This window comes from Erpetoichthys calabaricus, chromosome 17, assembly GCF_900747795.2.
Source record: "Erpetoichthys calabaricus chromosome 17, fErpCal1.3, whole genome shotgun sequence".
In the NCBI taxonomy this organism is placed as follows: Eukaryota; Metazoa; Chordata; class Cladistia; order Polypteriformes; family Polypteridae; genus Erpetoichthys; species Erpetoichthys calabaricus.
In genome coordinates this window covers 15668619-15695282 of record NC_041410.2, presented here as the reverse complement: position 1 = coordinate 15695282, position 26664 = coordinate 15668619, and the positions used below count along the sequence as shown (strand labels likewise).

Below are 26664 nucleotides of genomic sequence, written 5' to 3'. Positions count from 1 at the left end.
TAACTGCTGAGCTTTTTAAAAATGTCTGTGAAAGAGAGTGGAAAAAAGTATTGTTGCGTGTCATTTGAACAAAAATTTTAATTACTCCTTATTTAAAGAGAAATGAACTACAGGTCTGTTTTTTATTTTTTTACCTTAAAATTCCCCATATAGGCTGATGGTGGGCTTGTACCTTCTATCTGTTCTTTTGTGTAGGAAGTTCTTTTCTGTCTTTTTTTTTTTTCTTGCTCCGCTCCTTTGGAGAGCTCATTTAACGTATTCCACTAGTGTAACTGAGTGCTGTGCTGAATAAAAGACAGTAACGGGAAAATCATTAAGATCAAGCAGGGCACAAAGGTCAAGGAGCCACTTGGTTTCCAATTTTACTGGATCAATACTTAGAAAAAGCAAAGAACAGAAAAGAAGGGAACAGCATTTTTGGTGCTTTCCACAGGGCAGTTAAAGGAATCCTTTCATTTACCACTTGCTTTTACTGCTGCCCTTTTCTTTATTTTTTGCATTTTCTACATGATGCCCATACTTATCATTGATGCATTTTTTTGCACAGAATTTCATGAGATGAAATGTGTCTGCGTTAAGAATTATAATTCATAGATGTTGTCTTAGCCTTTTATTTCTTTAATAAATAGTCTAAACGTTTTCCCTATGTGTGTGGTATAATTTAGACACCAGAAACGGATGATTCTTCATGGTTGGCTCTCCCTTTTTTGAGATGATTATACCCTGGCATAGTGTTGCATAACCGCATGTGTCACATTTCATAAAGCAGGCTGGCATATAGCTGATGCTTTGAGCGCAGGTCAGTGGAGCAGAAAAGGTCATGCGGCCAATAAGCAGGTGGCATGTGGTGCTGGTTCATGCCGTCTCTTCAAGTCCCATTGCTCTAATGATACTTCTCTTGCTGTAATTATTTAAGCTGGGAAAAAACAAAAACTTTACCTTTCTGTAATATCTGTTTGTGGAAATGTTATTTTTAACTTTGGTATGGAATTTCATTTTGTTGAGTCATAAGTGACAAGCTGGTCACATTTGCAGATGATACCAAACTAGGTGGAAGGGCAGATAACCTTGAATCCGTTGAATCGTTATAGAGGGAATTGGATGGCACACTGGCTTGGGCAGGTTTGTGGCAGATGAAATCTCTCTATTATATAAAATAAGCTTGGGACGAGACTTTTTCAGAGAGCCAAGACATTTTCAGAGAGATAATTTCACGTCCCGTGAGACGAGACTTTGTGCCAAGAGATGAATTGAAAACCTAACGGGTCCAAGTGGGGGCAGAAAGAAAAGACAAACAGTAGAAGAAGAAAAGATAGAGTAGAAGACAAACTAGAACATCATAAAGAGGTTCAAAAACGTTGACGCGATACACAAGCAGAGCAGGTTAGAGATTATGAAAGTACTAAAATTTGAAAGTCTCAAAAAACTGATAAAGATCGCATTAGCACTAACAAACAGAAATTATTACTCTGTGAAATAACCGAACAGCAAAAGAGATTGAATATATGGACATAGGTGATATGACAGAAGTATGTAGATATTGTTTGGCTGTAAACTTTAAGTCGGAGACTTGTAGATTGTCTAATTTGTGTTGCCATCAGGGGAAAGTAGTGTTTCTTCTCAATGTAAAGGCCTATCCGCGAGAATTACAAGATTTGTTGTTTGGTGAAAGTGAACTCCACATACGTGAGTGGCAGAGATGTGAAGTGGCTGGTGCGTACAGTGTTAACACGTAGGAGGAAAAAATGTTAGGTTTGATTACACCGTGAGAAGTCTGAAACTTGAAAGTACATCTTATGCGAAAAACTTGGCAGTCATCTAGTCCTGACAGTATACAACAAGGCTCACACAAAGTGAGATTATTTATCACAATGTGTGGAGTGCAAGTCAGGAGAGGTTACAGTTAAGCTTTATAACCCACTAACGAGGTCTCACCTGGAGTACCGAGGTCAGTTTTGGTCTCCATATTACAAATGACATGTAGCAGCTATGGGTCTCTGGTGGAGAGAAGTCAGCAGCTGTAGGTATCTTATTGTGCATATTTCTGAGGGCCTGACACGAACTAATCACATCTCCACTCTGGTGCAGAATTTAAGGCAGCACCTCCATCACCTCAGGCAAACGAGGAAAATCAAAATCTCCTCTGCCATAATGAAAGCATTTTACAGCACCACTGTAGGATCTAAGCTTACTTGAGTGCATTACGGTCTGGTTTGGTAGGTGCAACTCCCAGGAACAAAAAGCTCTGCAAAGAGTAATCCAGTGTGCTGAACGGATCATCAAGAAAACATTGGCAGGTCTGCAGGATGTCTACGCTGACCGGTGTAGGTCCAGGGCAAAACACATAATGTCAGATCTCGCCCAAGCCATAAACTTTTCCAGTGGCTGCATTCAGGCAAACGTCTCAGTAAGTCAAATGGCCAGGACTGGGAGGCTGAGGAGATGTTGTTTTTTTTTTTTTTTCCCTTCATGCCATACAAATTTTAAAGTTGGCTTAATCCGTGTCATTTTATTCTATGTCTATGCGACTTAAGCTTTAAATTATGCTAATTATGTCACTTATGCTGCATCGACACTTAATATTTACTTTATTATACTGTGACTAAGGTTTTTGCATTTTCATTAGATTAGATGTACATTACTTCTCCCAAAGGGAAATTTAAAACTGTAGAAATGCTCAAGAGAAGACGTATATAAAATATACTGTGTATACGTAGACATGACTAAAGTGTTTAAGAATTATGAAGGGAATCAGTGCAGTGGATCCCTGCGGTTGCTTTAAAATAACAAGCAGTCTGGTAGAGAGTAGGACTTTAGGGACGTTCAAATCCCAACCTGATGTTATTTTGGAGAAGCAAGGTGAACAGGATGGATGAGCTTGTTGTGATGAGCTTCTCTTCTGTCTGTGAGGTTCAAAACACGCGTGTTCCTTATTATTCATCCATGATCCCACTGGAGGCTTTGCCTGGCCAGGCAGCTCCTCCACTATGTCTTTCGAGCTGGGTAAGGATCATCCTCCTCAAACTCCTCTGGGATGCCAGACCATCCTTTCTGGTATTTGCATCGCGTATATTTTTGTTTTGGGAAAAAATGTATTCTATTAGAAATACATTTTTTAAAGTGAACATCTTGTAACACATAGGAGGCCATATGGTTTTCTGGCAGCATCCGGCTTAAGGTAGAAAACAGCCCTATACAAGGTGCCCACTTATTGCAGGGTCCACTCACACACAGTCCATCTACAACTGTCTACTATTACACATACAAAATGAAATAAAACTGGCAGTGTATCCTCTTTACTGGTTATGGCGTTAGAGCAGACTCTTACTTGTTCAATCTTCACTCTTGGCAGTTTTTTTCGAATGCATAAATGGACTAAACCTGTAAAATCCCATGGGATGCTGTTTATTACAGAGAGATCTCTGATGAAAAAGACTGAGCATCGTTCTGTAAAATTACGATTTAAGGTATCATGCCTATGTAGTCCTCTCACTGTTGCCATATGCAAAAAGAAAGATCTTCTCTCCTATTACATGGGAAGGGTGACGATGATATCTCCAAATAAATGGCCTAGAGTCTGAACTATGTTAAAAATTAAATAAATAAATAAAACACTTACTTTCTAATGAATATAAAAAAAGAAACGCACCCAAAATTTCAGCCCATCCACCTCCTCGTGTAAAATAATTTCATCAATACACAAACTAAAAAATATTACAAGCATGCCATGCATTATTCAGCAGGTATTCCTTTCTACACTCCAAACCCAAACAGCCATGTGCGGACATTTAATCCATCCATCCATCCATCCATCCATCCATCCATTTTCCAACCCGCTGAATCCGAACACAGGGTCACGGGGGTCTGCTGGAGCCAATCCCAGCCAACACAGGGCACAAGGCAGGAACCAATCCCGGGCAGGGTGCCAACCCACTGCAAGGACATTTAATCAAAGTCTTCAATTAAGTAAGAAAATAGAAAAGAAAGAAATTGATATAAATAAATACATTTATTATATTACTAGCTGCAGAGCCGTTCTTAGCAGATTGGGGGCCCTTCGTGGTTCAGAAATGTGCAGGCCCCAGATGGGGGGGAGGGGTCCGGGGCCTCCCCATAGCTCAGGAACGTCTTCTAATAAAATGTCCGGAAAAGGCCTTAGATGACCAGTAGGCCTACATGTACACTTGTGTGTATGCAGAGTGGTAAAATATTGATTTAGTTCTGGATCTGGTAAAGGCCGGTAATATAGGGATATTTCATGATTTTATGGGGATCTCTCTGAAAGAATCTGAAATGAATCTCTAAAATTAATGTTTGCTATAGTGCATTTGGCAAAGTTACGATGGCATGACAATATTATTAGGGATTTAGGTGAAGATTGCAATTTGGATAATAAATTGTTAATTGTTAATAAGACTAAGAGATGCACTGAACTGAATTTCCTGGGTCTGGCACAGACTGCTGCACTGACACGGGCATGACAGGGGCCCCAGGCCCACAACCCAACAAAAAAAAAAAAAAAAAATTGCAAGTCAGGGCCAGGCCGGGGACCCCCCTCACGGTCAGGGCCCTACGCGGATGCGTAGTTCGCGTATGCCCAAGAACGTTCCTGCTAGCTGTGTAAACCCATGCTGTAAAAAGCCCAGGCTCCTAGAATCTATTGAAATCATCAGAAAAAAATTGAAATGCAGAGTCGGTGGTTTCGTTTTGCGGACGTGCTTTCACCCCCTTGTCTATGAGCGGCTAAGCGAGTTTCTCTCTCGTTTGTCTTTACTCTGTGGTTTTACTTTGGCGATGGAGTCGCTTTCCTTCAGCTTCATGCTGTAGCCTCGTATGTCTTTCCTCTTCCGACTCGATAACTTAGGGCTGCCTTGCCGGCTCTTTGCGATCGGGTAGTGACAAGATCACTTCCAGGCCACCTCACACTTCCAGGCCAGACAGACACACTTTTATATGTGTAGATGTTTACATATAAGACTGACTGGACTCTTTAAAGTTTGTGGTAACTACCTATCGTTGGCGTGCAGTGGAGCTCAGATGAAACGGTGACAAAGAAAGACCATCCTTTACTCTACAGCCTTATTGTTGCCAACAAGCTGCATTTAGACCAAGAAAATAATGCTGCACGATTCTTAGTGGTATTTAAAAACTCCTTCACAGCCCATTGTGCTGACAGAATATTCCCAGTCTGTCTACAACGCAGGGTGGCACAGTGGCAGTGCTGCTGCCTTGCAGTCATGAGAGCAGGGTTCACATCATGGGTCCTCGCTGCGTGGAGCTGCATGTTCTCTGTATGAATTTTCTCCAGCTGCTCCGGTTTCTTCCCACCATCCAAACACAAGCATGTTAGGTGAACTGGCGATGCTACACTGGCCCTGGTGTGTGGTTAGGGTGTGCCTGTTCATGGCTGGCATACGATCCAACAGCTTCCCGCAACCCTGGTCAGGACAAAGCAGGTTAGAAAACGACTGACTGTGACTGTTTTAAGAAGCTCATCTTTTCTTTCTTGACTCTAGCAGAGCATGCCAACTGCCACTTTATTCAGTTTCCAGGAATCCTCAATCCATCTTCAAATCATTTCACCACGCCATTCAAACCCACCCAACCCCCCCCCCCCCCCCCCCCCCCCGTCCTTCTTAAGTCCCATGTCTGTTGTTGTGTTTTTTTCTATTCTTGTTCTTTTACATTCACACTTAAAATAACCCACACACCCTCTCTCAACTGATAAACTTTTTCTCCCATTCCAACAGTAAATCAGTTCCTTTGAACTGATGCAAATATAAAGGAAGTAAAATGATTTATCTATATGTAAAATAATAATTGAACAAACACTCCATGTATTATTTGTTTATAACAAAGATTCAAACCTTCTATGGTGCTACATCTATAATACATGCAGTCTGGCGTTGGCAGAAGGCCGCAGGTTTAATCTCAATTTTGGACTTGCCGTGTTCTCACTGTCCAGTCACTTCACCTGTGAAAATATGGAAGCAATTATGATTTATTAGTTGATTTGAAAAAAGGTCTTGGATACCTAACTGTAAATTCAAATATCCTATCACTCAACACCACTGCTAAATCAGTGGTTTTTAATATTTTCCTGAATCGTCTGAAAAATATCAGCTCAAATCATGGGAGTAGCAAACATATTTGCTGCTCTCTTTGGCTGTCCAAATTAAATTGCTGTTCTGTTTTTAGTAAGCAGTCATCGAATCTTATGATCATACACGAGCGCTTGTCTGATAATTATGGTCATGATGGATGCTAGTTATAACGCTCAGCATGACATTCCATGTTGTCTCAAATGCATGTGGGTGTTTGATTAAATCATTTTTCACTTGTAATGCGGCAAGTAGGCCGTGGCACCCTGTCAGGGATACTCCATTCGTTTGATCTCATGTTTGTGATGATTGGTGATTTTTATTTAATGCAATTAAAAGGAAACAAAATAACTGGGGAAAATTACTTACGATGCCAAAGTCAAGATACTCTTGTTTGATTGTGTTTCCATTCTCTTCACCCACTTCAGGTTGAATATCAATGCGAAGGATTTCTGGAGAAGAACAAAGACACCGTTTATGAAGAACAGATACATGTGCTAAAGTTAAGCAAGGTTTGTATTATCTCTGTTTTGATATGCAAGACTTTTTGAGAAAACACTTCCTAGTGCAGGAACTTATTCTTGCAAAGACTCGGTCAGTGTATTGGACAGGCTGTAATGTTTCAAGAACAACAAAACAAGATTTTGGTCAAGAACTGATTTTTTTTGTTTCCATTTCATATTTAATTGCAGTTTAGTTCAACACCACCACCACCACCTAGTGGTGGGAGGAAGGTAATACAAACTTGCAGGACCATTTTCCTTTTTAGGTGGAAGGAAATGTTTTTTTAAAGTGAAAAATCAATATGAAATCACAAAATTTGGCCATGATGTTAAACTTTAGCCCATTGTTAAAAAAGACCAGACAGGCAGGTTACTGTAATTGGCCATTCCCAATTGATACAGTTTGACCGACGTGTGCATCAGTGGGTACTGTGGTAGGCTGGCAGCTCACCCGAGGCTGGATCCTTTCTTGAAGCTGAAGATGCAGGATAGGCCCTGGAGAGGAGCCTTCAGAATGTTTATCTTGTAAATAAGTCAGACTTCGTTAGATTATTAGAACATTTGAATGTGCTGCCCTGTGTCGACCATCACCAATCCGGCCACTGGTAATTCAGTTCCACTGCTAATTCGGAGTAATTTCCTGGTTCAGCGCCACAACTTGCTGTAACTGTTATGGTGGCATCAACTGTTGGCTTGATCTCATAAACACTGGCAAGCCATTCCTATGTGTTTTTCTGCATTTATTATTCTAACTTGCCCACGTTTAGCTCCAGACATGGTTTTGATGCATAAAGAATGTGTTTCTGATGGTGTAATGCACAAATACCGTACACTATAACAGAAAAACGTGACAGTGGCGTATGCAGCCGCTTCTTCTTGTCCAGACATTTTTTTTTTCTTTCCCTCAATGTTTACCCTACAGATGCCTTGGCAGTTCAGTGTAACGTTGCTTATTAAGAGACCAGTCTTTTCATGCAGAAAACTCTTTACTAACAATTCCATTAGAGTTGAAAGAGGTGATCAACTCTATCTCAATGTTTGATCTGACCTGACATGCTTTTTTTCAGCATGTCAAAAAAAAAATAAAAATAAATTACAGAACACACGTGCACAAGTGTCAAACAGAATTCAGATATACTGTACGTGTCTAGATCACCTCAGCATAAATCCAGTTTGGCAGACTGATTAGCAAAACTATAGGCAGGAAATATCTAGCGGCATAGTTAATAACTTCGCTCTACTCCTGTGCTATTGAACGATTCTGGGAGTTTTTCAGTCCATATACATGTGTGAATCTAACCACTCACTAATCCGGCATCCCATAGGTGCCAGTGATACTGGATTAGTGATGGTGGACCTGAATTTATAGATACTACATTAATTTGTTTCTTTGAGCAGACTCTTTCGTAATTTGTTGCTTTTCTCTTTTTTCTCATTAAAAGCAGTTCTTTTAGAGTTGTGATAAATGACGCCTACCTTATCTTGTATTTACTTACAGATTATGTTGTTAAAAACATTACCAGTTTTATGGACTGTCATACTTAAATATGTTTGACCTTTGCCTATTCCCTGTTGATTCCACACATCTGATGAAAGTAGCTGCATTTGAAAGCATCTAGAAATTCTTTGTGGTCATTAGCTACGATATAATTAAACACTATGGTGTGTGTGTGTGTGTGTGTGTGTGTCTGTGTCCAGACCCTCAGAGCAATCTGATTGGTTGGTTCGTCTTTGGTCAGTTTGTCTGATGAGTCAGTTCAGCTTTGGTGACGCCATTAAAAGAGAAATTGCAAGTGTGAAACAAATGAGGAGGAGAAACCGCATAGGAGGCATACTGAGAGTCGGCTTCAAAGTCTGAGTATGAGAGGCAGGCTTTGCGGGAATGCACTCGAGACTATTTGTGTGTTATGACACACATGGATACAGCGGAAAGGCACTGAAGGTACACGTAGGGCAAGGGAGAGCAAATCTTTTTAAAATTATTCTTCCGCAGGTAGTATGGATAAAATTTACTGATTAAAAAAAAAAGAAGTAGTGACTTTTTTTAAACTGCCCCATTTAACAGTGATAAATTGAACAAAATGTTAACAAGTGTTACCCAGTTGCTTATAATGCGTCAGAAAATTTCTGACCCACTCCTTCAAGTGGAACAAGGTGAACATCTCTTGATGCTGACATTCATGCCAGTAAATTCTTCATCCTTCAACACATACAAAGCATAATTGTGAAGTGGAGCCACCTCTTGGTCAGTCCTAAGATGTGCAGGGGGCAGGATGCCTACCTCCTAACTCTAAGACTGGAGTCAAGTCAGTTTTATTTTATAGAACACATGTTAAACAACATCAGTTGACCAGTGCTGTACAGTTTCCATAAATACACCAATAAATATATAAATAAATAAATACACCAAAAAGTAACTGCCTCCTTCTGTGGGTGAATGAGCTTTATAGCCATCGGACCAGAAGGGGCAGGGCCAGGTGATTTTACTGGCCGTGGTGGAAGGGAAGATGACACAATCAGCGACAGCGCCCCCCGTCACCCTGGGGTGGTGTTACATACCTCCGATGAGCTCTAAAGGTGATCTCATGGGCATGTGTGACAATTATATATTATACACTATGGCTGTCAAAAGTATAGAAACATGGATAAGAATCGAAATATATATCGTGGAGGATGGAGGCAGTGAGTAAAGACCATGAGAAGCAAAGAAAATTTGGGGTGCCAACCAGGTCTATTTAGTACAATCATCCAAAGAAGTAAAACAAAAATGAACACACGGTGGCAAAACTGAAACCGGTTTAAGGTCTGTGTTTTTAGCCTCAATAGCTTTTCTGAACAATCAGTATGGTAAGCTTAGGGGCTTCTTCCTTTCCTGGTGGGTTATTGCATACTTAGTCTAAGCTTGGAAGATCATCCTCAGATACCCATGCGTGATGATAATATGTTTGTATGTATGCGTGTATGTGTGTGTGTGTCTAATATATATATATATATACAGTGCATCCGGAAAGTATTCACAGCGCATCACTTTTTCCACATTTTGTTATGTTACAGCCTTATTCCAAAATGGATTAAATTAATTTTTTTCCTTCAGAATTCTACATACAACATCCCATAATGACAACGTGAAAAAAGTTTACTTGGGACTTTTCCAAATTTATTAAAAATAAAAAAACTGAGAAATCACATGTACATAAGTATGCACAGCCTTTGCTCAATACTTTGTCAATGCACCTTTGGCAGCAATTCCAGCCCCAAGTCTTGTTGAATATGATGCCACAAGCTTGGCACACCTATCCTTGGCCAGTTTCGCCCATTCCTCTTCGCAGCACCTCTCAAGCTCCATCAGGTTGGATGGGAAGCGTCGGTGCACAGCCATTTTAAGATCTCTCCAGAGATGTTCAATCAGATTCAAGTCTGGGCTCTGGCTGGGCCACTCAAGGACATTCACAGAGTTGTCCTGAAGCCACTCCTTTGATATCTTGGCTGTGTGCTTAGGGTCGTTGTCCTGCTGAAAGATGAACCGTCGCCCCAGTCTGAGGTCAAGAGCGCTCTGGAGCAGGTTTTCATCCAGGATGTCTCTGTACATTGCTGCAGTCATCTTTCCCTTTATTCTGACTAGTCTCCCAGTCCCTGCCGCTGAAAAACATCCCCACAGCATGATGCTGCCACCACCATGCTTCACTGTAGGGATGGTATTGACCTGGTGGTGAGCGGTGCCTGGTTTCCTCCAAACATGACGCCTGGCATTCACACCAAAGAATTCAATCTTTGTCTCATTAGACCAGAGAATTTTCTTTCTCATGGTCTGATAGTCCTTCAGGTGCCTTTTGGCAAACTCCAGGCAGGCTGCCATGTGCCTTTTACTAAGGAGTGGCTTCCGTCTGGCCACTCTACCATACAGGCCTGATTGGTGGATTGCTGCAGAGATGGTTGTCCTTCTGGAAGGTTCTCCTCTCTCCACAGAGGACCTCTGGAGCTCTGACAGAGTGACCATCGGTTTCTTGGTCACCTCACCGACTAAGGCCCTTCTCCCCCGATCACTCAGTTTAGATGGCCGGCCAGCTCTAGGAAGAGTCCTGGTGGTTTCAAACTTCTTCCACTTACGGATGATGGAGGCCACTGTGCTCATTGGGACCTTCAAAGCAGCAGAAATTTTTCTGTAACCTTCCCCAGATTTGTGCATCGAGACAATCCTATCTCGGAGGTCTACAGACAATTCCTTTGACTTCGTGCTTGGTTTGTGCTCTGACATGAACTGTCAACTGTGGGACCTTCTATATAGACAGGTGTGTGCCTTTCCAAATCATGTCCGGTCAACTGAATTTACCACAGGTGGACTCCAATTAAGCTGCAGAAACATCTCAAGGATGATCAGGGGAAACAGGATGCACCAGAGCTCAATTTTGAGCTTCATGGCAAAGGCTGTGAATACTATGTACATGTGCTTTCTCGGTTGTTTTATTTTTAATAAATTTGCAAAAATGTAAAACTTTTTTCAAGTTGTCATTATGGGGTGTTGTGTGTAGAATTCTGAGGAAAAAAATGAATTTAATCCATTTTGGAATAAGGCTGTAACATAACAAAATGTGGAAAAAGTGATGAAGCGCTGTGAATACTTTCCGGATGCACTGTATATGTGAATGTGTGTGTATTAAATATAATATGGTTAATATCTTTGGAAGATTGTGGGTTCGCTTCCCGGTTCCTCCCTGTGTGGATAGCGCTTTGAGTACTGAGAAAAGCGCTATATAAATGTAATGAATTATTATTATCTTGGACCTAGTAAGGAGTTGTTCTTAATAATCCAGAAACCTGTGACCTGACTTAAGCATTTTTCGGAACAGCTCTTACATGGTGCACGTTTTCATTGTTTTGTCACATTAAATCTGATGTATCTAAAGCATGTGTGGTGCGATTAATGGCACTGTTAAAGTCCTATCAACAGAGGGATGTTTTGAAGGTCATGAGCTTTACTGTGGAATTATGAAAGCTTAAGAAGGCTCTGCTTACAATAAATGGAGATGCCAGACACAATTTAGAGATTAAAGCTAGTTGTTTGTATTTTTAAATAAAGACATTTATTAAATGATTATTTCTTGCTTTTCTATTTTAAAATTTCAACATCAGGTTGGCTTTGCCTCCCATGCTTAATTGTGGACTTGCTGTTAATATGGAAGTAATGTACAGTGCTGTGAAAAAGAGAATTCACATGAGGAAGTGTGCTATCCTGTGTATTTAACAAATGTAAACCTATGGAAATGTGATCCTTATTTCAGTGCCGTTAATAAATACCAGTATATGGTCAAACATGGTTATTATGTATTCATCCAAAATCAACAGAACTACAATATCTTGGTACATAAAAGGTAAGTAGACCAAGCCTTCTGTACCTGGTGTTGCCCACTTTGGCAGGCATGGCTTCAAGTGCAGTAGGTTTTGCTTAAATTCATTGACTCCATTTGATTGTTCTCTATTCTCCTACCCAAAATGGCTTCAGCAGGTGATACCTTAGGGGTTTCTAGCCTGTACAGTAGAGTCTGCTCCAAGTGTCCTACTTCTTTATTTCAGGGTTTTAAATCGCCATCCATAATATCTTTGCATTTGATCATTTTGAGCGTTTTCTGTTCTGGATCACTGCGCTGCTATACGATCTCTTTGGTTTATCGTGAGCTTTTTTGATGGGTGGCTTCACATTCTGTCTGAGTAGTTTGTAGTCCATTGAGGAATTAATTTCTGACTCGATGATGGTACACTCTGCAGGTCCAGAAATAGCACAGAATCGCCAAACCATAATCCTCTCATCTCCATGCCTTAAAGTTGTATCTAAAGTTCTTCTATTCAAATGCTTCGACTCGCATGATTTGCTTGTAACATGACTGGTAACATTATGGCAAAATGATTACTAGCAAACTCCATTTGGTATTCCAAAGAAGCGGGTATATCTCACTCTCCGGCCTGCCATGCACAAAGTTTTCCTGAGATTTGTCTCATGCACCTTGACATTAATTGTAACAACGTTGCCCTTAAATCCTTCTTAGGGAACCTTTCAGATCAGTCTAATCGCAAATTAAAGGGATGACAACCCACTCTTAGCAGATTGTCAGTGAAGTATTTTTTTTATCCTTTTAGATAATACATGACATGATGCAACCATTAACTGAAATGCTGTTTTAAATTACTTTGTAACCTCTCCCAAACTCGTGGCAGTTATGCGCCTTACTCCTTCCTCCTGAAACTCTCTTGTTAGATGTTACATGTCGGGTAAAACCAAACCCAATCACGAGTAACTGCACTGTATCAATGAGGGCCCGTCAAGCGTATCCTTTATGATTTGCACCTGCTTCAGTTCAACGGCACAATTCTTACTTCCCTTAGAGGATACTTAAAACTAAAGGTTCATTTGCTTTTCCCTTACTTGAAATTGGATTTTGCTGATTAACTGCAAAATTGAGCAACTTTTCTGCTGTAATCTTTTATTGCTATTTGTATGAATTGCACTGAACGGAGGATCAGACTTTCAACTGTTCAAGTATGTTGCAAAAGTTTTCAGCGGGTGCACTAACTTTCTCACAGCATTGTATGTGCAGTTTCTTCTTGCTTACTCTTGGTGTAGGGTTGGTTTGTAGACATTTCTGTCCTAACCTTTTTTTTTTTCCCCTCTAAGGTGCTTATTATATAGGAGAAATGTTGAATTATTTTTGATGTCTATCTCTTGTGGTGGTTGTGTTTTAATGAAACTTTTTCTTCCTTTTGCTGGGTTCATCCCTCTCTGTCGCACCTTGATCTCTTTGTTCTGCAGAAGGTAAATCTCAGTGTTCACATATGTTGCTCTTTAATCTACTTACACGATTGTTGCTAATCTCTTGACCATGCAGACGATGAAGTGCCACAGACGAGGGCACACAAGACGCATGCCTTAAAACTTATTGAAGACGGGGCCTTGGGCAAATGGCAATCTTCTTTTTAATGGCTCTCTGTATCGCATGCCCTGGAGGCTCTTTGCTGTGCGCATGTAGCAGAGTTTTCTAATATTTCAAATCGGAGTAATTTTAAAAGCAATCTTCTGACTTTGTCACTACACAGGGAATAGTCTACCTTAACTGTCAAAGTTGAAAAACAAAATCAGAAACATCTTGAAGGTATCACCTCAGCATTTCCCAGTACCAGTTTTGACAATTATTCTAAAGATCATTAAATTGTAAACCTGTTTAGTTCAATATTGGCGCCTGTATGGTTCATTGCATGGTAGGGTGGCATCTGATTCTTGCTGCCACACATTGTCTCTCCTATTTTGTATTTATTGATTGCAAAATTACATAAGTAATTTAATTTTAATCATTTTGATGAGCCCGTATTTGCCCTTTTTTCGGAATTTCACAATTCTGAAGTTGACACTTGGTATTAGGTTATGTTTAAAGTAAATGGCAAGTCAATAAAATGATCAAGATGGACATGTCCTGCTCCGGCCTTAACTTACTTTTTCACTTTCTGGACAACATGCAAAGTTACCGACTTTATTATAGATGTCATCTGACTGGGCTCCGAGGTCTCCAGGACAGATTCCTTATTCATCCCACAGGTCACAGTGCCACCCCTGTACCAGGAAATGCCCAGGGCCTCAATGCACCCTACTACCCAGTCTCTAAATATTTATAAGCAGAGTGTCACCCATAGTTGTCATTCATACTGTATGTCATTACTTTACATATACAATGAATATTTAGGAGAGTCCTCCATAGCGCTTGAGGCGTAGCGTAAACCAAGTCATATATGTTGGGTAGCCTGTTGGCTTCTTCCTGTGCATTGGCATTCCTCACAGAGGGGCAATATAATTCCCTCTAGGAATTTAGTTATATAAGCTGGGCGTTTTTGGAGTTAACCTTTATATGTTCACCACTTGGTGCTGCCGTAATCACAGAAATATTCCAAATAATAAACACTTTTATTTGCTAAAAACAAAGGGGAGTTGAGAAACAAAGCAAAAATCTAAATAAACAAAACAAAGACCTGGTAACTCCAGTGGTCCTCTTGACTTGCCAGGTACCTGAAGGAGCCTGTGGGCTTTCCCCACATCCCCACTAAAGCACTTTTCCCCCTTTTGTCCTCCTCATTCCAGTTTTCCCACCAACTATGAATTATTTTCCTCTCCCTTCCCCTCAGTCGAATGCATTGTTGCTTGGAGTGTCCACTAATGCCTCCTGTTTTTTTTATCGTGTTATCACATCCTCTGTAACCAATAATGTAACCTCTTAGGTTCTTTTTTTTAACTAAGCATAGGAAGAAATGTCAAAAGTTGCTATGTCACTGTTACCTGACCTCTCACCTGTCCTTATTGTACCCCACGTATTCAACCCTGGGGGTCTCTAATGGCAGGCCTCTCACTGACTGGGACTTTTTTATTTTCATCCCTTCACTTCAGTGATAGTTTACCACCAATAGAGGACTTTGCAAAGTATCCTTTGCGCCCTTAAGGGGCTGCAGCCAGACAAGGAATGATCAACCGGCAAGACCTCCAAGCTCCCTCGTCTGGAGCTCTGCTTTCCAGTTAAAGGTCCAACACCCATATTATCTCTAAATATGAAGGCCTCAGGATTTTTGCAGTTCCCTCTGAGTGAAACAGCCCGGCCTTCTGTGTAAGGACCCTAATGCTGTCATTCCCAACACTACAACAGGGGATTGCCACCCTTAGCCAACGGCACTCATAGCTGCTCTTACCTTGCCCGGCACATTCTCCCGTTTGGACAATTCTTAGGGGATTTCTCCTTCTTGTGATGTTATGGTGCGTGTCAGCAAGCCCACCCTTTTGGGTTGTAGTTCTACATTGCGGTCTGGGAACTGAAAGCGCTTCTTAATTTTAGGCTTAGAATGGCTAGGCAGCCTACCTTCAAGATGTTTTTATCTGGAATTTTAATGAATTGTATAGCAAATTGCATACTTGGCAAATTATTCCCTGTTTTCTATTAACTTTCTAATCTATTAACTGTGATTAATGTATTTAAAGCTACAGAAGCCCTCAAATTGCTGTCAGAGATGATCTGTGGTCTTTGTGAACCTAATGGTTAAATACATTATTCTGCCAGTTTATTAAATGGGATTCTGTTGTCTTTAAGTGAATGGATCGTCTAAAGCTTTGCTAATCCTACAGTTTAAGCCCATATCTTATACCCGCTATGATATTAAATAGTCTTGCAGACTGTCCTTGAGCAAATTAGCTTCCACCAAAAATCCCTTCAACCCCACCCCCTAAGCCCCTTCCTCCCCGCTTTTGCTTATCCCCTAACCTTAAATAAGCTTTGTGCACAATGGGATCTGTTTGTTGCATTGACATTTATGTACCAAGTACCTGTATAATATTTTATATTAATACCAAAAACAACAATCTGTTCACATCACTGGCCTACAGACAGTATGGCCCCAACGGGATCAACACGTTTAGGAGCCAAGAATTTGGTGACGCCAGTAAGGAAGCCTGATGTGTCACCTTGAGTTATTGTAGTTATAAGGTAAATGATGGTGCAGAGTGGTTCTGGTTCTTAAAAACTTGACTTTCAATATCTGTTTTATTTTATACAATGTGTCCTTTTAAATTTTTTTTAATTCTTTTATATAGCTCTCTTCTCACTCCTCATAGCACTTTAGTGAGTGGGCAGCCACTTCAACCACCACCAATGTGCAGCATCCACCCGCATAATGTGACCGCAGCCATTTGTGCCAGTACACTCCTCACACACTAGCTGTTAGGTGGTGAACTGGTGAGATAGCTAGCCAATTAGACCCAGGGGATTATTAGGGGGTCAGATTGACCAGGCTATGGTGGGCAATTTAGCCATGACATCGGGATACACCCTGCTCTTGATGAAGGATGCCCACAGATCTTTTCTGACCACAGAGAGTCAGGACCTCCAGTTTTACGTCTCATCCGAAGGACGGCACCATTTTTACAACAAGGGTGTCCCCATCACTTTACTGGGGCATTGGGATCCGGTGCGCCCTGATGCCCTTGCCACCGCCTCTTCCAGCAGTAAACCAAGCATTTCCTGGCTGGTCACCCATCCAGATAGTGGCTGGGCCTTAATGTGCTTAGCTTCAGGTGGATAACCTCTTCTGAAGTTCATGTGGTGTGTTGCTGGCTTTGAGAAGGTTCCCTCCCAAACGGCCTTCATTTCTCAGGAACGCAGACTGAACCAGCTGCCTAAAGTGCATCTTCATGTTGACTCCTATAGTTGTTGCTAGATCTCTGTTTCAGATACCTAGATCATTCCCATTCCTCAAATGCTTATATACTGTAGATCTATTGATGAGGAGGTGACATCATTAAGATTAATTCGTTCTCATCTTCTGGGAGATTTTCCAAAAATTTATGGCACAGAGCATTATCCTGATGAAAAATGGCCATTCACACATGCTGTCTTGAATGGATGCCCCAAGTAAGCACTGATGCTCAGATATCCTGAGATGTTCAGTCATTGCTGTAGTCCATGAAAACACCCCATGCCACTACACCACCACCACCACTAGAATGAATCCATGGAGTCTTTTCCAAGTCCTGGTCTGTCTTTTCATTGTGACTAACAGGAGTAGATGTTTGTCACACAAGACGGTGTTTATCCAGTCCCTTAGAGCCCAGAATTTCTGTTTCCGACTGAAACATCAGCTTCTTGCTTCTGCTGACAGGAGTTGAACCAGGTGGGGCTTTTGCTGCCATACCCCATCTATGCTGCTCCCATGTGTCTCTGATGCCAGCACAGTTGTATTTTGCTTTTAGGTGTCTCTTACTCTTCACAGATTGTCTACCATTCAGTCAAAACCCTTCACCAATGGCCTGTTTTGTCTTTCGAGTAATGATGAGTTGGTGAATAAACAGTAATAACTCCAGTAACACAGCCATATTGTTTATTGTACCACAGAAGCTTTACAGCATGGTGTCTTTATTTGTTTATTCGTAATTGTAAAATTACTCCGCTTAGCAGCTTTTCTTTTCACTCGGCAGTAAAACAACAATTTTTAATTGTGTTCAGTTTAGATAGGTCAGTCACTGTTGATTGGCTGATCAATCATTTCACATAAAAAGCTGTCCAAAAAGTCACATAAATGGGCAGAGAGGGGAAGGTGTGACATCACAAGTGGTAACTCTGAACAATAGTGGTAACTCTGAATAATAATAATTATTATTATTATCCCCAAAGCCCCTGAAGCTAGTGTAATAATGTAGCTTGCTGCCCCCTAGTGGTTTACTAGGGTAACGCAGAGCAGGATCAGTATAACAATTAAACGTGATATCCGAGCAGCAACCCATGCTGAATGGAAAAAACATTTAAAGGGTAAGTCTTTAAAAGTATTTTTGGGTTAAGTTATTCAATTTTATCAAACTGAAGATGCATCATCAGTGTGTTTATATAGTTTACGAGTGTTATGTGTAGTAATTAATGAATAATGAGACAGATGGTATGAACACATAAGTGGATATGTAACAGCAGTGTTTCTGGTTTTGTCCCGTTGTGTGCACCACACCTTTGTCTAGTTGCAGACGTTCAGTTTTAATGGGATATCGGTATATTGGATTTTTGATTGTGGGTGTAATCTCTCTCTTTTTTTATCTTTTTTCCCTCCATTAAAACCATCAATCCAGTTTGAACTTCTAGTTGAATTATTCCAAGATGAGGAGCAATCAGTTAGCCCCATGGAGGCTCAGACAGGGGCCCGAACTCGACTCAGTGTTAAGCCACTCAAAGCACGAGCCAGTCAGACCAGCCGGGAGCATAAGAAAACGGTGGGCCACCAGGTGAGAGGCAATGTTCAAGATATACAAATACCATTTTTTCTTTTTCTTTTTTAAACTTTTTATTCTCTTAAACAGTATCAGTACTTTCAGAAAATGCATATTTGAATGGATTTCCTTGTTCTTCTTCCTAGGTAAGATTCTTAGATGAAATGCTTAAAAAAAAAAAAAAAAATTATATATACACACTTGCCCGGGAGTGTGAATGACGGCTTGGAATGCAGCAAGGAAATTTTGGGGCACCAACCAGGTAGCTCCTTCTATTGTCTGGACACAGCAAAATTAAACAAAAATCAAACAAAATAACGCTTATTGGTGGGCGTCCCTTGAATGGGGGATAGCAAAGTATAGGGTGGTCCAGATCTAATTATGCAACTGTTCGACTGACAACCGTCTCCCCTCCATTTTGGAATACAGGGCAGGTGCTGCCATCTATTGGCAACAAATAGAATTTTAAGTGAAATCTCTATGTGCAGGGCAGGTGCTGTGAATTCTCTATGTAATAAACTTATGTTATAGCGTAATGAAAATTGCATAATTAGATCTGGACCACCCTATAAATAAAAGGTGCAGCCGCTCTAGTGGTGCTCTGTTTGGTGGGTTGTTGTGGCCAGTAATGAAACTTCCTTCTGGGATGCCCAAGGTTTTATGGTCTCTGGACAGGAAGGGGTGGGTTAAATGCTTTCACCGAGCAGCTTCTTGGTACTGTGGGTAAAGAAGGAGATGACTGTTATAGTGGCAGCGCCCCCTCTCGTCTCAGCAGGTTATTACATTCTGCACCTCCACTGAGCCTGCGAGGAGGTCCTCCGACGTGGACGTGTGACAACATACACTTCTGTACCTTTTGATTTGTATTGTGGCTCTTCTAAAGAAAATGCTTGTAAGCCACAAGTGCTTGAGGATGGTCAGTTCAAAATGTCTACAACTGATGCTCCTGCATACTGAATGACTCACTCGGGTCAGATGTAAACTAACTGCTTTGTGCTTTACAGTCCAGTGCCAATAGGGGGACTATAGAAAATAAGTGACATTTACTTTGTATAGCACCTCATGCACCGCACGCCAAATCCATTAAGTTCAGTTTCATTTAGTTTTTTTCATTTCTGCAGTGTGAATGTTAGGAGGTGACATGCAGGGAGTGAACATACAACTTTGTGTCTTATGATTTAATACCATAACCACAAGAGGGGCACACAGTGTCTTCTACAGCTTGATTAATCCACCCGATGACAAGAATAGGTACCTCATCTGGATTCATTTTTAAATAGCACCCTTCTTTGTTGCACGTAAGGTGGTGCTCTAACCTATAATAACCCATCCATCCATCCATTTTCCAACCCGCTGAATCCGAACACAGGGTCACGGGGGTCTGCTGTAGCCAATCCCAGCCAACACAGGGCACAAGGCAGGGTGCCAACCCACTGCAGGACACACACAAACACACCCACACACCAAGCACACACTAGGGCCAATTTAGAATCGCCAATCCACCTAACCTGCATGTCTTTAGACTGTGGGAGGAAACCGGAGCGCCCGGAGGAAACCCACGCAGACACGGGGAGAACATGCAAACTCCACACAGGGAGGACCCGGGAAGCGAACCCAGGTCCCCAGATCTCCCAACTGCGAGGCAGCAGCGCTACCCACTGCGCCACCGTGCCGCCCACCTATAATAACTTTATGTATTAATTATACTGTTTATACTATTCAGTTGTATACATTATACAGGCCCACACATGCTTAGCCTCATGAGGATGACCTGTTCTGGTGTATTCCAGTAACAAACGTTGGCTTGGTTACAGTTAATATCTCATCTGCTGGTCCCTTCCATTAAAAATTCTGCCTCCTTCCACAGAGGCCTAACAGTGGACACTGTGAACACATCTGGCATCACAACCACAACTTGATCAGTCTTTATTTTATAGATCTATGCAGTGTCTTCCATTATGTTTGAGACACACATTTTTCATTGATTATTTTTTTTTCTCTCTCTGCTCCACAATTTAAAAGTACAAATCAAAAAATTCAGACGTGATGGAAGACTTTAATTTAAGGGTGTTTGCACACATTCTGGTCACACCATGTACAAATGACAACACTTTTTCTACACGGTCCTCCCCCCTTTCAGGTGACCCTAATGTTAGTGACACGGCGATGGCAAGTCTATTGAAGCCGTTATATTTGCAAGTGAATTTCCCCTTGGGATTAATAAAGTATCCTATCTATCTGTCTGTCTGTCTGTCTATTATATAGTGCCTTTCATATCTATCTATCTGTCTCTGTCTGTCTATTATATAGTGCCTTTCATATCTATCTATCTGTCTCTGTCTGTCTATTATATAGTGCCTTTCATATCTATCTATCTGTCTCTGTCTGTCTATTATATAGTGCCTTTCATATCTATCTATCTGTCTCTGTCTGTCTATTATATAGTGCCTTTCATAGCTATCTATCTATTATATAGTGCCTTTCATATCTATCTATCTATCAGCAAGGCCTGCTAAAAGTCTGCGATTCATCAATGTCACCAGGTGCTGAGGATCTTCTCTTGTGATGCTCTGCCAAGCCTCAAAATGCGGCCATCCTCAGCTCCTGCCTGTTTTGGGGGGCTTATCCCCTTAAGTCTTTTTCTCTTCAACATATGCAAAGCCTGCTTGGTTGGATTTACATCAGGAGACTGGCTTGGCCATTCAAGAATTATTCACTTTTTAGCTTTGAAAAACTCCAGTGTTGCCTCCAGTGCATCAGTAGAAATTAGAGCTGATGCATCTCTGACGCTGAGAGGATCAAGTAAGCAAGTGAAAATGAGCAGTTGATGCTTTTGAGTGTATTTACGGGGGGCAGAAGGACTTCTTGAGTCTGTTATTTTTCGGCCAAGAATGGACTGAGCCATACATGGAATAGAAATCAAAAGCAGCATACTTGTAAAGTGCCTAAGGTGGGAGTTTGCCGTGGAAAGGCGCTATATAAAATATGACCTATTGCCCATGGGTGGAGAATGCAGACTGCACTTGTCATAAGCTGTGGCCCTTTAAAGTCACATTGCAGTGATGCAGCTTTATGTGACTCTGTGAACTGGGCTCTTTTTTGCGTGCGGCCATCTTATTGTGTAATAACCCTTTTCTATTTTGTCCATCTTTCCCCTAGTGAGTTATAAGACATATTGGAATAGGGAAAGTGTTTCTTTAAACACTTACATTTTTATCATTGCATTCTGTGTGTATAGTTCAGAGTGTTGCACTTATGCAATGTGACAGATAAGGGGCGCTATCACTCCTTTGACCCCTCGGACACCACATCAGACACCAGGTAAAAGTCCAAATATTGACTTTATTATAATAAATGTGTGCACAAAGCACCCTCCACTCCACAATACTCCAATATATAATCAATTATAACAATTCCTCCACACCTCCCAGCAGCTCAGTCACCCTTCCTCCCAACTCGGCTCGTCTGTCTGAGATCTCCCACAGTCCTTTATAGTCCTCGAGCCGGATGTGCTCCTGAGCCCCGAGTCCATGTGATTATCCAGCACTTCCGGGTCACGTAAAAACTCTTCTTCTTTATCCCGGAAGTACGTCATTCCCTCTGTCGCTGTGACTAAGACGCACGTCCGGGTTATAGGGCAAATAACAGTCCCTGGGCCTCCCTGCAGCGACTCCTGGCGGCCCCCATGGTATCCAGCAGGGCTGTGTATTAAAACTGCATTGTCCATGATTCCCTGCGGGAGGGCTCCATCAGGAGGCCGGGGGGTGTTGGCCGGGATGAATGGCCAGCCATATCTCACAGCAATAATTTTGCACATTTTACTGTTTCACACTGTTTTCATGTTCTTTGTTTTTGTTTCCCTTTTGGGAATCAATAAAATCCCATCCATCTGTTATATAGTGCCTTTCATATCTAATGGATCTGTGTCTCCTTTCCCAACTCACGCATGCTCTGGTGAAACAAGAGTGGGGAATGCACATGACATCCCTGATAAGCCGCTTTACCATTCCTTCCACAGACGTGTACTCTTGGTACTTTGTCATTTAGAAAGGCACTATATTAATGTGCCCTGGTCCTCTCAAACACTGATAGGTACGCAAATTGTTAAACCAACTTCCGATTTTAAATGCGTTCAACTCATAAACGTGCGTTTGGATTGTTGGAATTTTATCCCCCTTTAGGAATAACTGCAAAATATTACTTTGAGGAGACCTGTTGTTGTTTTTTCAGTGCTTTTTGAGGCACATTGTGTGCTCTTGTGTGTGTGTGTGTGTGTGTGTGTGTGTGTGTGTGTGTGTGTGCCGGCTGTAGGCCTTTAGACCTGGAGACACACTTTTTTAGATCAAATTACACAACGTGCCTGATTGAGTAGAACAGGCTTTATGTCTTTTTGTTCCTTTTCCAAGAAATGCTAAGCAGGTAAGCAGGTACGTGGTGTTGATTGGTGGTCCCCCTTGGCTACCACAGCTTCAACTATTTTTTTTTTCTTTTCTTTACAGTTTCGTAACTCACTGCAGCTGCTAATGGAAACCCTGAATGCCACCACACCCCACTACGTCCGCTGCATCAAGCCAAATGACTACAAATACCCTTTCACGTAAGTACCATTGACTTTTTAAAAGTGGCTTTATGCTTACTGTAGCATTGCAATTCCTTGGCACTGGCTTGTTAAGCTGCAAGTTAAAAAAACCACTTAATGTAAAACTTTGCTTATTTATTGAACTGTTAAGTGGCAAGTGCTTTAAATTCAATTGAAGAATAGACGTTTAAATGAGTTAGCAGCATTTTATTGGAGATAAAACTCTCATTTTGGCTCTTTTTTTAAGAGGATTTGTTTGAGGTCTTAAAGTATCCGCAGTATATTTATTAAATGAATTCAGTTGGAATACAGAATTGAAAAGCATGAGTGTTTTTTCCCCACATACCCCCCCCCCCCAGCATGCTTCACAGCACACTTACTTCAGGATTGCTTGAGCCTTTCAGCTTCATCAGAGCTGAAGAAGAAATTCATGTGGGAATGGATGCTGGGTAATAACAAGCACTTGAAGAATGTCACAGGATGCTATGTGACCCTGTAATGAACCAAGGTGACAACTGCATGATGGCTGCTGTGTGAGCAGCACTGTGAGGACTTTGGCAGTTTGTGAGGCTCGAGGATTGTGTTTCAGAGCAACGCTGGGACTCCATAAGGAACAGTCCGGACTCCTCCTCTCTTCACTCTGTTCACCTCCGACTATAAATATAAAAGCACGTCAGGTCACTTGCAGAAATTCTCGGATGATTGCGTACTTATAGGGTTTATTGATAAGGGGGATGAGACAGAGGAGAGGAGTCCGGAGGAGAAGTTTGTTTCTTGGTGCAAAGAGAATTGTCATCATCTTAACTTCAGCAAAACCAAGGAACTACACATTGAGTTTTGCCGCACATAAGATCCTCCATGTCTGGTCACGATTCAAGGATTGGATGTTGAGGGGGTCCACGTCAATGATAAGTTGGGCTGGTCTCAGAAGATGGAGAACTATATAAGACAGGACAGAGCAGGCTCTTTTTTCCTTAGGAGACTGTGTTCCTTTAAAATGGATAAGCTCAGTTATTTGATCCCTTGGAGGTTGCAGCAAAGAGGACAATTAAAACAAACCTGAATGGCATTATGAACAACGCTGCACATCGTCTCTCTGACACACCAACACTGTGGACTTTCAGGCTACGAATTATTAAGGAGAAGTGTGTCAAGAAACACGACGAGGTCTCCTTTATACCAACAGCTATACTCCTGTATAGCGCCTCACTGGGATGGAGAGTGCTAAGCTGGATATTTTCTTTACCTTCTTTTAAAAATGTTCTTCCTTTTCAGTTGTTCTGTTATCTGTTCAGACAAGTGTGTCTGTGCATATTTATGTATGTATGTATTTACAGATTTTTCTGTAAAAAGCCAAATTTTCCTCTGCGGACAAATGAAGTTCTATCTGTTATGGACCACCAGGTGGGCACACTGGCACCCAAACCCGGCACACACACACACACACACACACACACACGCGCGCGCAGAGGCACGAGTACAAGCACACGCTTTTATTTATTTTTTTTTTTTTTCCTCGTGGGAAACGCCTTCCCCCATTTCCCACAAGCACAGCACAACACAATACTCTTCTTCTCTCTTTCTCTGCCGCCTCCACTCCTCCGGGCAAGCTTTGTCCACCTCCTCCTGACTCTGGCTCCTCGAACAGAGTGAGGTGGCCTTTTTTAAAGTGCACCCGGAAGTGCTCCATGTGCTCTCGGACCCTTTTCCGGGCTCTGAAACTGTCCAGGCACCCCCTGGCGGTGGCCACGGGCCTCTGCAGGGTTGAGCTTCTAAGCTCCAAACCTGTGGCCCCAGTGTATGCCATTGGGGGTTTCCCTCTCGTGTTCCGGGGGGTGTTGTCTTCTGAGTTACTATTCATGTACAATGCCTAAAAACAGTCTTGGAAATGTTCACATTTTATTTATAGTCAACACTGTATCAGAGGATTTAATTTGGTGTTTTTGTCACTGATGACAGAGAAAGACTCTTTAATGTCAAAGTGAAAACAGATCTCTGCGAAGTGGTCTAAATTAATGACAAATATGAAACAAGATAAAACCAGCTTCATAATGTCATGTGTCAGATTAGAGGTTGCTTATTGTCCAGTACTCAAACATAAAACACTTGGACATGAGCATCAGTAGGCTTTGCACCCCAGGAACCAAGTTACCCTTACTATTCTGTAATGTTTTAGTAATTATTACCACTCTGATGCTGATCTTTCTGATCATAAAATAGGTCACTACGATAGCAGTTGATGGAAGCAATTCCCAATTAATTGCAGAATTATTATATTTTAGGGTTCCTCTAGAGTGCCTCTTTCTTTTGCACCATTTGGCTCAAAAACGAATCCGCACATCATCATCTCAGAACAGGCTTCAGTTTCGAGTTTGGTATTTTTCTGTCCAGCTGTTTTAGCTCGAGACCGTCCTGAAGAAACTGACACACAGGCAGACACACAGGTACACCCATCATCGAGGTATCGATGTTTTCGGTATCAGGGGACTCTAAAATGTCGAGATCCGTCAAAAACTAGAGATCTAAATTTTTGACGAATCTAAAGCTTTTGCTCCTCCCCCATAGACGATAGGTTGTGGTGGGGGAGGGCGCAAGTCAAAAATGACTATCAGTAAAACAATAAGCCTCTGTTGGCAGGGTGGCTAGTCCACTTACCTCTATTTGTTTTAACTCAGAAAACATGCAATAATCCTCCTAGAAACCCTGCCTTGGATGAAATTAAATGGAACCACCAGCCAATAACTCTAAGCTCTGTAATAACCATCATGTGTGATTCTTCATCGCTAACTATAGTCCTAAGATGACGATGCTAATCTGCTGCATTCACAAAGAGTGTTGTGGCAGGCAGTGTAGTGCAGTGGTTAAGGCTTTGGACTTCAAACCCTGATGTTGTGGGCTCAAATCCCGCTACTGACACTGTGTGACCCTGAGCAAATCACGTGACCTGCCTGTGCTCCAATCAGAAAAGCAAAAAAGAAATGGAACCAATTGTATCATAAATTTTGTACTTTGCCTTGGATAAAGGTGTCATCCAAATAACTAAATGTAATGTAAATATAAAAATGAAATTGAGTTTCAAATACAGTGATTCCTCGCTATATCGCGCTTCGCCTTTCGCGGCTTCACTCCATCGCAGATTTTATATGTAAGCATATTTAAATATATATCGTGGATTTTTTGCTGGTTCGCGGATTTCTGTGGACAATGGGTCTTTTAATTTCTGGTACATGCTTCCTCAGTTGGTTTGCCCAGTTGATTTCATACAAGGGACGCTATTGGCAGATGGCTGAGAAGCTAGATTGCTTACTCTTCTCTCTCTCTTGCGCTGACTTTCTCTGATCCTGACGTATTGGGATTGAGCAGGGGGGCTGTTCGCACACCTAGACGATACGGACGCTCCTCTAAAAATGCTGAAAGATTATCTTCACATTGCTATCTTTTGTGCAGCTGCTTCCTGAAACGACATGCTGCACGGTGCTTTGCATACTTAAAAGCACGAAGGGCACGTATTGATTTTTGACTGAAAAACAAACTCTGTCTCTCTCTCTCTCCCTGCTCCTGACAGAGGGGGTGTGAGCTGCCGCCTTCAACAGCTTTGTGCCGCGGTGCTTCGCATACTTAAAAGTCAAACAGCCCTATTGATTTGTTTGCTAGAGATTGTTTTCTCTATCTATGTGACATTCTGTGCTCCTGACACGCACTCCTTTGAAG

The 26664-nt window shown here is 41.6% G+C and overlaps 1 protein-coding gene across 7 annotated transcripts in view; it reads left to right on the top strand.

Annotated features, from left to right (window-relative positions):
- Positions 1–26664, top strand: part of myo5aa (myosin VAa) — a 299077-nt gene that overhangs the window by 158426 nt on the left and 113987 nt on the right. For all 7 annotated transcript variants that reach the window (XM_051920655.1, XM_051920654.1, XM_051920651.1 and 4 more), the window contains exons 14-16: positions 6530–6613; positions 18237–18389; positions 22874–22971. In XM_051920655.1, the coding sequence (XP_051776615.1) occupies positions 6530–6613; positions 18237–18389; positions 22874–22971 (335 nt within the window). The remainder of the gene's footprint in view (positions 1–6529; positions 6614–18236; positions 18390–22873; positions 22972–26664) is intronic.